This window comes from Rhinopithecus roxellana, chromosome 2, assembly GCF_007565055.1.
Source record: "Rhinopithecus roxellana isolate Shanxi Qingling chromosome 2, ASM756505v1, whole genome shotgun sequence".
NCBI classification, from domain to species: Eukaryota; Metazoa; Chordata; class Mammalia; order Primates; family Cercopithecidae; genus Rhinopithecus; species Rhinopithecus roxellana.
Genome location: NC_044550.1, coordinates 191,936,135 through 191,949,274, shown reverse-complemented (window position 1 = coordinate 191,949,274; position 13,140 = coordinate 191,936,135). Strand labels below are relative to the sequence as shown.

The window sequence follows — 13,140 nt, the reverse complement described above, 5'->3', positions numbered from 1 at the left end:
GAAATCTTTTGATACTAATTTGTTCTTATCTAAGAGTGTTTGACTTACTTTTTTTTACATATTCAGGCAATAAATTTACCTTAGGCAAAGTAAATACAATTCTTGCTTTCAAACATAAAACCACTCCTTAAGGATTCTTTCAAAGTGAATAAAAATATGCCAAAAGGCTAATTTTGCTGTCACTGAAAGATTGTCCTGTCCAAGTGCCAAAAGTAGTGTGACTTATTTTTAATTTTGAAGGAAAAGGGAAAATATCTAATTTATGATGTGGAACTTCCACAATGGTAAAGTAGCATGTTTACTATACCGAAAGTTCTTTTACTCCTAAACAGGGAAACTTTGCTACAAATATAAAAGCAAAACCCATTTTCCAGAATTTAATAGTAAATAGGGAGTGAGCTATTAATAAAGAACATCAGAAATAATCTTTGGAAATTGGAAACACAAACAAAATAAAAAGAGAAAACCCTATGAATCTAAATTCTTTCTACTTTTCTTTCTAGTCAGTCTAAGGCATGGTTCAATTCTGTTTTTCAGTTTCCAAAACCTAGTGGAGGGTTTCTTTAAGAACAATGTAACCACTGCACTACAGCTCTGAACAACCATTTTATAAAGTTTGATAACATTCTAATAGAATGACTTCTTTCAGAACTCAGAATTATGGTCATTTGGGGATGAAGAATGAGAACATGTCAACTGTGTCTTTCATACACTGAATAACAGATATGTGGTGCTACTATCCTCAGCATTAGACTTCTCAGCCTTATTACCTAAACACTGGGGTCTGATCCTAACTTCAAAAAAAAGAGCAAAATAATGAGGTATGCTTATTTCCTAAACAATTATTCTAGTGGAAACAGAAACTCTCAACTTTCTAAAGTTGGTTTACTGTTTTTTTTTCTTTTTAATTAACAAGACATGTAAAAAAAGGAAGAAGCTATAGGCGAGAAACTAGCAATTAGCTAAAGAATATGCCGAAATAGGGACATTATGCAGGCAGTTTATAAAAAAACATTAGCTTTACACATTTGAAAGTGTAAAACATTAGCTTTACACATTTGAAAAGTAAAAAATAGTATACATCTTTAACAAGGAAAACAATAAAAATAGGATTACAGATGTTTATAAATATAAATCAGGTGAAATAAATGCTGCATGTAAACTATTAAATATAGTTTAAAGAACACACCATTAAAACTGAAAACAAGACATATACATGAAACATTTATTATGAGTATTCATAAAATCTATGGCAACACAATGTGAAAAAATTAGGCAAATTGTAGATTTTTTAATACTAGATATCAAATTTGCTGATTATAACAAAATTGATTTACTGAGCACTTGCTATGTGCTTACTAGGATAAGCACCTTATATAAATTATGTCATCTAATCTGGACAACTATGAAGTTAAGGACCTCTCTTATCCTTATTTACATATGAATAAAAAGGTCACATAGCTAGGAAATGGAAGACTTGGCATTTGGATTCACAGCTTTCTCATTCCATAACCCAGGGTACTTAACCATAATTCAATTTCATATAGTTAAAAAAAATTCTTAAAAAAAGAAACAGTTTTTACAAGTGTATCTTTTCATATATAGATCAATTAGGTTATTATTAGAAATCAGCCTTCTATCACTTCAAATAACCAAACAAAAATAACTGTCACTACCAGAATCTATGCTACAGAGTTAACAGCATGCTTTGCACATCTCTTTTTTAAAATCATAAACTCCTCTCAGGTTAACAGAACCTTCCCCCCGTCTCCATTTTATCACTCTTCTGAAGATCAAATGGTTTATATACAATTTTGGAGAAACAGAATGAGGAAATAGACTGAGAATTTGGAAGAGGATAAATAAGGTGGAATATTAAAATGCCCAAATCGGCACTATCATTGGCTTGAGTAATTCTCCATAGATACAGATCTACTCTGGATACCAGCCTTGGGGACTAGATTATCTGGTAGGTCCTGACTAACTTGTTCACTGGATATACTTCTTCCCTATAAAAAGACTTCCATGTTTGGGTGTAAAATGTTATATTAAGTTTGTTGCTAACCAGCCTCTCATTTAATATCCATTTCCTTTCTGACTAATACTTCTTGTAAACTCACAGCAGTTTTAAATACCTGGCATAGAGTCAGCAATACAGGTATGGCAGCACAAGGTGTTCTGGAGTATGACTAGCTTTGGTGTAAACATCCTATCTAAAATAGCCTTCAGGTAAGCTGAATGTACTTTTGTTGCCAATTTAAGCAGAAGGTGAAATTTGGAAATACAGAGAATCTCCATACACTCTAAGTACATTGTATCTCCATACATTGAAGTTTTAAAAATTGTAAGTTAAAATGAACAACACTGTAATTTTGTAACCTTCACTTACGTTCCCAACAAACAGTTTAAGGAAAAAGTTGACTGCTGCATATTTCCATTCTATAACCCTTTTTATCCAAGTATCTCCAAAATCATAGATAGTGAACTTTGACTAGCTGTTCTTAAGGAAGTTGAAAAGCAGAACAACCAAAGATGTCAGGGTAAAGAAATCACTAGGCCTTCAACTCTCTGAGCATGTAAAATTTTCATTTCTACTCAGTGGAAAACTGTTAAAGTTTGCTAAGGAGAATTTTATTAAAATCCAAGTTCTATGTACTGTCAGAGTCACTTAAGGTCCCCATTCTTCTGGTGCCATAATTAATATCTTTTGGCCACAGAAGAAAATATTTAGAGGCATTGACTAAGATCCCAAGATCCCAGCTTTCTGGACGGACTGTAAGAGAAGCATAACCATACTACATATCTCTGGAGGTCCAATCCCTAAGGGATTCCTTATATAACTAATTTAATTTATGACAGGTATATAACCACACAGATTTTTAACACTTGAAAGGATTATAAAAAGACCATTTTCCTATCCCCTTATTAAAAGACGAAAGTGCATTCTAGACATGATAAATGATTTGGCTAAACTTATGTTGTTCTAGGTTGCCACGATGGGTCTTGGCTTTTACCGAATTTCTTCATTTAGCATGTAGATCATAAAATGCTGAGGACGGGAAAAGGGGAGTGGTGCGGGACTAGCTGAAAAGTTATAGTCCTAAATATCCACTTTTAGCATATGCTGATTTTTGCTCTGAAGGATCCTTTCATAATTCATTTACAGCAGAGAAGCCATATTTTAGCCACTAAACAGGTACAGAGATTATGCCTTTGTCCTTACAGTTTATATTCAAAGTTATATAATATGGCTCAGAGGATATAATCCACCTTAATCTTAATATTCTAGCAATTTATACCAAGTGCTGTACCTCATGGCAGGTTTAAGTTTGCACAAAAGACCTTTTATTAAATTTATTATCATTTTTTATTTCAATAGGTTTTTGGGGAACACATGGTATTTGGTTACACGGATAAGTTCTTTAGTGGTGATTTCGGAGATTTTGGTGCACCCATTACCCAAGCAGTGTACACTGTACCTAGTGTGTAGTCTTTTATCCCTCGCTCCCCTCACACCCTTTCCCCTGAGTCACCAAAGTCCATTGTATCATTCTTATGCCTTTGCATCCTCATAGCTTTGCTCCCACTTATGAGAACATAAGATGTTTGGGTTTCCATTTCTGAGTTACTTCACTTAGAATAATGGTTGCCAATTCCATCCAGATTGCTGCAAACGCCATTATTTCATTCCTTTTTATGGCTGAGTAGTATTCCATGGTGTATATATATGCCACAATTTCTTTATCCATTGGGCTGGTTCCATATTTTTGCAATTGCGAATTATGCTGCTATAAACATGCATGTGTAAGTATCTTTGTCATATAATGATTTACTTCCTCTGTGTAGATACCAGTAGTGGGATTGCCGGATCAAATGGTAGTTCTACTTTTAGTTCTTTAAGGAATCTCCACACTGTTTTCCATAGTGGTTGTACTAGTTTACTTTCCCACCAGCAGTGTAATGATATTTCCTTTTTACTACATCCACATCCTCATCTATTATTTTTTGATACTGCATTGTGGTTTTGATTTTCATTTTCCTGATCATTAGTGATGATGATTATTTTTTCGTATGTTTGTTAGCCATTTGTGTATCTCCTACAAAAGACATCTTTATCAGCCCAATTTATTTTTATCCAAGTGCTCATGAGGTAAATCTTAAAGTTACAGAAAGTAGTTTATATATTTGAGATGTAAAATCTCCATTTGTTTATTAAACGAAAATAACTACATAAGGTGCTATGCTGGGCATTGTGAGGGAGATAAAGGTGGATCAGAGAAAAATAAGACACCTTGTACAGATGTAAAGCTTGTATCTACAAAAGGGTGCCCAGCCAAGGGGGGCAAATAGGGCTGAAATGTTGCTCATGCTCTGACAAGCTTTTTGCCCTAACAGAAAGTTGTCACCAAGTGGGGTGAAGGAGCACATTTTTCTAATCCATGTAATGGTGCTTGGTAGGCTAGCTAGTGGTGGCTTTGGACACAAATACCACAAATCTTTCAATAACACAAATCTGACCACAACGGTCATCACATTTTTCAATGGTTCTCCATTGCTGAAAGGAGAACAGCAAGTTCAGATGATATTCAAGTTCCTTCACATTTAAATCTCACCTACTTTTTCTGCTTCATCCCCTACTACTTCCACATGAAGACTCTTTCTGCCAATCATATTCAACCTTTAACTGATTTTAGACCACATCATGTTCTTTCATTCATCTCTGCCTTTCCATCTGCCCATCAAAACTCAGAAAAAAAATTATTCTGGGTATCATTTATCTCATTTAATCCCAGGTAGTGTGAGTTACTCCTCCTCCTTTCTCCTACAGCATTCTGCACATCACTAGATCATGCCACATAAATACATTATATAGAACTTTGTTATTTATACCTTTCATTCTAAACTGCAAACATTATTCACAATACCTAGGAAATAAAAGAAATTAATTGATAAAAACAAGGTTCCTAACTTTAGGTAGCTTATACTTTTTTGGAGAAGATGAAAACAAGGTAGGTAAAGACAATTACTATAAGAGAAAAATGTATAAAAATGGTACAGATATTTCATATCTGCTGTTTAGTTTGCTAAGTCATTATTCACAGGAATTGACAAACTTTTATCAAATATTCAGAGATGTCAAAGGGAACTATGAAAGTTTCCAAGAATGTTGTGTTGACTCAGAGGCATTAGGAGATCGTGAAGAGTCTTTCAAGTGGAATTGAGAGACCTGGTTTCTGGTCCCAGGTTTGTCACTTATTTGCTGTGGGATCTCAGAGAAGCCAATTGCTTTTGCTTGACTTTAGTTCTTTGGCTATAGCACGGCTCTCACAGAGTTAGGGCACTGAAATAGATAATGTATATGAAAATATGATTAAAACTAGAAAGTGCCACTTCAGCAAATGTTAAAACTGACATTTTTGGTTGGTAAAATGACTTAGAATCAACACATAAATCTACCACCCGTCTAATATTAATGCCCACCAAGTGTGTGTGAGACAACTGCTTTGCCGGACTTTAAGAAGTGCAAGACTGATCTCTGCCCTAGAGAATCTGTGTTTGGGGAGATGAGGCAGCTGCTCATGTTAAAATAACTACAGAGGCCAGGCACAAGTGGCTCAGGCCTGTAATCCCAACAGTTTAGGAGGCTGAGGTAGGAGGACTGCTTAGAACAGACATGGTGAGACCCCCCAGTGTCTACAAAATTTTTTCAAAAAATTAGCTGGGCACAGTGGCACGCACCTCTATTCTGAGCTACTCAGGAGGCTCGGGCAGGAGGACCACTTGAGCCCAGGCGTTCAAGGTTGCAGTAGGGTATGATCATAACATTGCACTCCAGCCTAGGCATTAGAATGAGATCCTGTCTCATGCAATGACTCTGATATTTTAGTTTGGGGAATACTATCACAAGAGACTTCACGTAGGAAGAGTACAGACATTTTAAGTGGCTATAATTGCTCCTTCTGTTTTCACTGTGTGGGAGAAAAAGAGAAGATGTCAGAAGAAATCTGTCTCTAAAAAATAAAACAACTACAGGAAAAAATATAGGAGCAGCTAAACAAGTGAAACAAAAATAAGTGTAAAAGAGTACAAAATAGGCTATTTCTTGGTGGGGTGGTCATTATGGTTTAATGACAAAGTAGTTATTTCAGTAGGTCGTGTAAGGGAAGAATACAGCTGGCCCTTGGTATCCAAGGGCAACTGGTTCCAGGAGCCCCTTAGATACCAAAATCCGAGGATGCCGAAGTCCCTTATATAAAATGGCATAGTATTTGCATATAACCTGTGCACATCCTCTTGTATAAGTCATCTCTAGATTACTTATGACACCTGATATAATGTAAATGCTATATAGTTGTTATGCTATATTTTCAAATTTGTACTTTTTGTTGTTGTATTGTTATTTTTTATTGTTTCTTTTTTCTGAATATTTTCTACTCCCAGTTGGTTGAATTTGCAGATGGAACCTGCAGATACAGGGCACTGAGTATTTTGAAATTCTGGGGCATAGATACAGAATTTTAGTGTAAAGACACAAGAAAGAATACAGAGATAGCAAAGAAGATCTCAAGTAAAAATAGTAGACCACTTGGTGATAGCAGCATGTTTTCATAGGGCAGTTTCTGATTAGGCAGGAAAAATAGGTTGCAGACAGTCCCCAACCCTTTTGGCACCAGGGACTGGTTTTGTGGAAGACAATTTTTCCACAAATGGGGTGGGGTATGGTTTCGGAATGAAACTGTTCTCAGGCATTAGATTCTCATAGGGAGCACACAACCTAGATCGCTCACATGCATAGTTCACAATAGGGTTCGTGCTCCTATGAGAGCCTAATGCCACTGTTGATCTAACAGGAGGCAGAGCTCAGGCTGTAATGCTCACTTGCCTGCCACTCACTCATGCTGTGCAGTACTAGTACTGGTCCACGGCCAGGAGGTTGAGGACCCCTGGTCTATAGGAGGGTGCTAAGTACTGTGGTGCTCTGCTTCACTTTGGAGACAAGTACACTGCTGCTAGCTGCTTTCTAACAATAATAAGTAGAGAGCTTAAGACTAGGTCAAATGGTCCTTCCTTAGAATCCTTATTCCTATCTCAGATGTGTTGTTTGACTGGTCAGATGAACAATCTATGTCAGATTCTAATGCAATGACTCTGATATTTTAGTTTGGGGAATACTATCACAAGAGACTTCACGTAGGAAGAGTACAGACATTTTAAGTGGCTATAATTGCTCCCGCTGTTTTCACTGTGTGGGAGAAAAAGAGAAGATGTCAGAAGAAACGTTAATCAGTGAGATAGAAAAGTAATTTAAGGCTCTCCTTTTATTAGCTATAATAGCTCAAGCATAGGGAATAGGACCCTTCTTGAATTAATGAGGCAAACTAGAAGGTGATTTTTTTAATGTCAAGCTGGCATGAAGATCTTGTGCTATTATTAGACCCAAGAAGGCATAAACTACAAAACGGAATTCAGGGCCTGACAGATCATTAAAAAATAAAATAAATAGACTAAGTTTACATGAAGTTAAAGCTTTTTGAAAACTCAGTGTGAAATGTATTTAACTCCAATGAATTGCTTTAAAAAGATTTTCTAGAGCTAGATTCATAAGATTATAATAAAAAAAGACTATAGTAAGCACATTTTACGTTTTAAAGAAAAGGAGGTGTTTTTTTTGCTCCTAACTGCCACATCATGAGTTGCATGCCTGTTCCCAGGAAGGGCCTGTCCCAATCAGCTGTTCCCTGTCACCGCAGTGTCCCCACTTGGCTGAAGCTGGCCTCTGAAGATGGAAGGGAGGAGATTTACAAACTGGCCAAGAAGGGCCTGACTCCCTCACAAATTGGCAATCCCAGGGGATTCACTGAAAGGAGGCTAATAGCCAAATGCAAATAAAAATTCAACCCCACTGTTACAAATATCCGTCTTTGGCCTATGTCAGCAAATTCCGATACACAGAATAAATTATGCATCTTACTCATCACCTGTGTTCCCAAGCATAGGGCACACGAGGTAATGAGCCCAGTTATTGCCTTTTTTGTAAACATATTTGTGACAGTTGATTTCCTGTTAGAGATAAAACTCTTCCAAAAGTAACTGGGATAATTTGATAAAAGACACATGAATAAATGAAGTGGAATTGCTACAAATAACTTAAAAAACAAAAATCAAAGCAAAAGAAAACAATAGTGATAACCAAAAAGACTGACTTTCTCCTGAGAGAGACTCCAGCTGCTTTTAAATGGCACATGTTTTTTCATGAACTGAGAGCTACAGCCAAGAAGCCAGGACAATGAGGGCCACAGCCACAGGGACAATGAGTGGCAGGTGGCAGAGATGGCTGAAAGATGCAACCTGCTTCAGTCTCCCCTCAGAGGCTGCTCCCTAACGGCTGTATTCCCCTTCCAGCGGGTGACAGACTTCCTCTTGAGAGTCTCCTGAGGCTTACAAAAGTGCTTCAATTCTCTGTATAGACTCTCCACAGAGGAAAAATGGAGTAACTTTGAGCAGAAGGAGCTAGTTCAAACACTGAGCTCGTCTAAGCTTTTATGGAACAATGCTGATTGGGCAAAATAAATAACCAAGTGAAAAGAAAATAATTTTTTAAAGTAACCTCTCCTCATCCCTGTCATTAAAAGTACCAGTAGTGGGCACGGAGGCTCATGCCGGTAATCTCAGCACCTTGGGAGGCCGAGGAGGGCGGATCACCTGAGATCAGGAGTTCAAGACCAGCCTGGCCAATGTGGTGAAACTCCGTCTCTACTAAAAATACAAAAATTAGCTGGGCGTGGTGGCAGGTGCCTGTAATCCCAGCCACTTGGGAGGCTGAGGCAGGAGAATTGCTTGAACCCAGGAGGCGGAGGCTGCAGTGAGCCAAGATCGTGTCACTGCATTCTTGCCTGGGAGACAAGGGCGAAACTCTGTCTCAAAAAAAAGTACCAGTATCATCTCCATCTTAATCATCCTCTACAACTTTTTCACTAAAAATAAAAAATGCTCACTACACTTCAACATTTTGTTTCTCAAAAACAATTAAAATGCCAGGAATTTCCTCGTCTCTGGCTTTCCTGCCCAAATTCTTGTTCGTATACCTAATAGTATACAGTTAAATAAAATTAATTTTATATAATCTTGAATATAATATACTATTCTCCTGTGAGGACAATTAATTGATAGTAGTTTCATTTTTATACCCAAAGTGTTCAAAGAGACACTCCAACTCTGAGAAAATGGCTGTGTCTACAGCAGGGAGTTAGAGGGCTCCTCTTGTAACAGATGAGAACTGAAATCTATTTTTCGTAAATCTAATTTAAAAATCTTTTTCCCCACAGTTTACCAAGTGCTTGTTAAACACGCACCATGTAGAAGGTTCTGTATGAAGACAGAGAAACACAGAGAGATGAAACCTTTTATTGTAAGCATTATTTAACCTGTCCTAAATCTCCTGTTTATTAACTTTAAGACTTTTAAAGAAATAATAATAATTTTCCTAAAACAACTGTGTGAACTGCCTAACTATTCAGATCAAACCAAACCAAACCAAACCAAACCAAACAAAACCAAAACCCTCAACAGGGAACAAACCTGCCTCACCTAAATTAGAAACCACAGAACTACTAAGACGTAGCTGTTAGCAAAATTTCTGAGTTGTAATATACTAATTATAAATAGGACCACAATGGGATCCCCTCCCCAACCCAAGCATTATGGAACACAAAAATATAATTTGAGGAAACAGAATTTTCTGCTACTTTTCCTGTGACGATTTTCAGAAGATCTCATATAAAAATTAATCATAAATGTGCTTACATGTTAGATCAAATAAGAAGTGTACTATATAAGAATTAGCAAGTCAGTACAATAATTGCTGGCATCAAATAAGGTTTTTTTTCCTTTTAGCCAGACAGAATCTCACTGGGTTTTACTTTTGTTTTGCACTTCGATGTTACTACCATGAATTACTTAAAAGTGAGAAAGGCACATTTATATCTTGCTAACTGCTCTTCCAGTTCACTCAAGTGAGAGATTTATGGTTTCTTCATCTTCCTCTTGCTGTTTCCTGCAAATTGCCACATCCTCATACATGATGCCAGCCCTTGTCTCAAATCAAAAACTGAATTCTAGAAATGTTGGAGCAGTCAGTTAACCATAACTCTACGTTCATTTTAACTTTATGGATGGTCATAAAGATCATTATTTCAGAGGAGTTAAAGGTGAGAGCACTTCAACTGCTTCTCAAGCTACTTTCCACATGGCTTTTTATTCCAGTGGACTTGAAAAATATAAAGGAGGAAAATCAAATACAAATGCTCCTCAACTTATGATGGGGCTATGTCCTGGTAAACCCATCATTAGTGGAACATGTCTAAGTCGAAAATGCATATATGTGTTTTTTTGACTTACGATATTTTTGACTTGTTATTTTCAACTTAAGATGCATTTATCCAGATATAGCTGTATTGTAAGTTGAGGAGTGTACTGAGTGTGTACCACTTTTGCACCATTGTAAAGCGCCAAAATTTTAAGTCAAACTGTCGTAAGTTGGGGACTGTCTATATCTGTATCTATGGTTCTTGGGGCGAAACAATGAATAGATCTGGGATTTATTTTGGCTGTTGTTATTAGCTATGACTGCATGATACACTAAGTCCAGTTCCAAATAGACTCTCCGAGTACCACTAATGATCTGTCATATGGTAATCTCTTCGGTGTTTACATAAGACGAATGAAAACAATAGCAAGCAAAATAGAATGTGGAGTCCTAGCCTACTGAGTAATTCAGAATAAAAATAATCTGTAACCTCGTACTTAAAAAAATATTAGTTTCCCATTACAAGTCCACATCATTGGTGTGACAGATGCTAAATGTGTCGAGGTACATAGTTGGTCCTTTCCTTAAGAAATGCAGGTAGAAAAGTTGCACAATTACTTCATGGAATTTTATTTGGTAAATAAAAATAGCTTAAGTAAAGAGTTGGCAAGGAGAGAAAAAATGTTTATCTGTCATACATAAAAGTCATTTTTATATTTTCACAGAGGTCTTCCTGTTCTTGTCAAGAGTTTATCTTCAGAGGTAAGGGCAGAGGGTCCCTTCTACTGTGAGACAATCTTTAATACAAAATTAGACTGAGATAACTTGCGAAAATGATAAAAAGATGATAATGATACAATCTCTTTGCTTTGCCCTTTATACTCACGATATCCTAATTTCATTTCTATGCTCTCCACGAGGAAACAGCAGGGAAAGTAGTAGTATCATTTCCATTTGATGGGTAAAGAAAGCAAAGTTAGAGAAGTGTGTGATTGGTTAGAAACTGCTGTATTAAGAAACCCAGTGGAAGAATCTACTTCTAGTCTAGTGTTCTTCTCACTATATTATGCGATTCCTCTGAAGACTACATTTTGAGAAATAATATGAGCAAGTAAAAAACAATTGTGATATAATAGAAGCCATGCAAAGTGCAATTTAACTTAGTGACTATGTCATGTAATGCACTTCCTGTTTCAAGATTTCTTAGTATATGGTCATTTAAAACACCTCACGGCAAGCAATTTATTTTGCTTAACGACCTCAAGCCACTGCTTTCCTCCCACCAATGTATTTTGAAAGGAACAATCTTACCTCTGCTCCTGAGTATGCATCAGTTTGAAGGATGAGTTCATCCAGGTCAACTTCATTACTGACAGGCATGGAGTGAAACTGCAGCTTAAATATTTCCCTTCTTGTTGCTGCATCCGGTAAAGGCACATAGATGATTCTATCAATTCTTCCAGGTCGCATCAAAGCCTATAAAGAAAATGAGGCTACATGAATTAACCGGGCTCAGAACTGACATTCTATCTCAAAGATACCTAGGGAAAGATGTCTGGAATTTCACGAACAATTCACTATTATCCATAATTGGTGAATAAAACAAGTACCAGAGATTCCATAATCTATGTCACAGATACAAACAATGTCAAGAGTACTTTTGAAAATAGAAGGATAGGCGCGGTGGCTCACGCCTGTAATCCCAGCACTTTGGGAGGCTGAGGTGAGTGGATCAGGAGGTCAGGAGTTCAAGACCAGCTTGGCCAACATGATGAAACCCTGTCTCTACTAAAAATACAAAAAAAAAAAAAAAAAAAAAAAAAAAAAAAATTAGCCAGGCGTGGTGATGGGCACCTGTAATCCCAGCTAGTCGGGAGGCTAAGGCAGAGAACTACTTGAACCCGGGAGGTAGAGATTGCAGTGAACCAAGATTGCCCCACTGCACTCCAGCCTTGGTGACAGAGCAAGACTCTGTGTCAAAAAAAAAAAAAAAAAAAAAAAGAGAAGCAATATTTATGGGAGGGTTTCTGTTCTCAGCAATTATCAGGTGAATAAAAGATGACTATTTGCTTTTCAAAAATGTGCAAATAATTTGCACTCATTATATCAAAAGGATTTTTTTTTGTAACTTCCTTAAATAACTATTAAAATATGGTTTAAGGACAGGCACGATAGCTCATGCCTGTAATCCCAGCACTTTGTGTTTTTTTTTTTTTTTCTTTTTGAGACAGAATCTCATCTGCCACCCGGGCTGGAGTGCAGTCTCGGCTCACTGCAAGATTCTCCTGCCTCAGCCTCCCTAGGAGCTGGGACTACAGGCACATGCCACCACACCTGGATAATTTTTATATTTTTAGTAGAGATGGGGTTTCACCATGATGACCAGGCACGTCTAGAACTCCTGACCCTCAGGAGTTCGATCCGCCTGCCTCAGCCTCCCAGAGTGCTGGGATTACAGGTGTGAGCCACCATGCCCAGCCAATCCCAGCACTTTGGAAGGGCAAGGAGGGAGGATTGCTTGAGTCCAGGAGTTCGAGACCAGCCTGGGCAACATGACAGAACACCATCTCTACAAAAGAATACAAAAATTAGCTGGGCACGGTGGTGCATGCCTGTAGTCCCAGCCACTCAGGAGGCTAAGGTGAGAGGATCACTGGAGCCCAGGAGGCGGAGGTTGCAGTGAGCTGAGCTAGCACTACTGCATTCCAGTCTGGGTGACAGAGTGAGATTCCATTAAAAAAAAAAAAAAAAAAAAATCTGTATCTATATCTCTATCTCTGTATCTATAGCTAGGCTAACCTGTTAGCTGTTTCAGAGCTGAATGCAGTCAAATG

The 13,140-nt window shown here is 37.4% G+C and overlaps 1 protein-coding gene across 2 annotated transcripts in view; it reads right to left on the bottom strand.

Annotated features, from left to right (window-relative positions):
* SPATA5 (spermatogenesis associated 5) overlaps positions 1-13,140 on the bottom strand; it is a 407,907-nt gene that overhangs the window by 91,192 nt on the left and 303,575 nt on the right. For both annotated transcript variants that reach the window (XR_004055479.1, XM_010362515.2), the window contains exon 15: positions 11,618-11,782. Coding sequence is in view for 1 of the 2 variants with exons in the window: in XM_010362515.2 (XP_010360817.1) it covers positions 11,618-11,782 (165 nt within the window). In the remaining variant the exon portion in view is untranslated. The remainder of the gene's footprint in view (positions 1-11,617; positions 11,783-13,140) is intronic.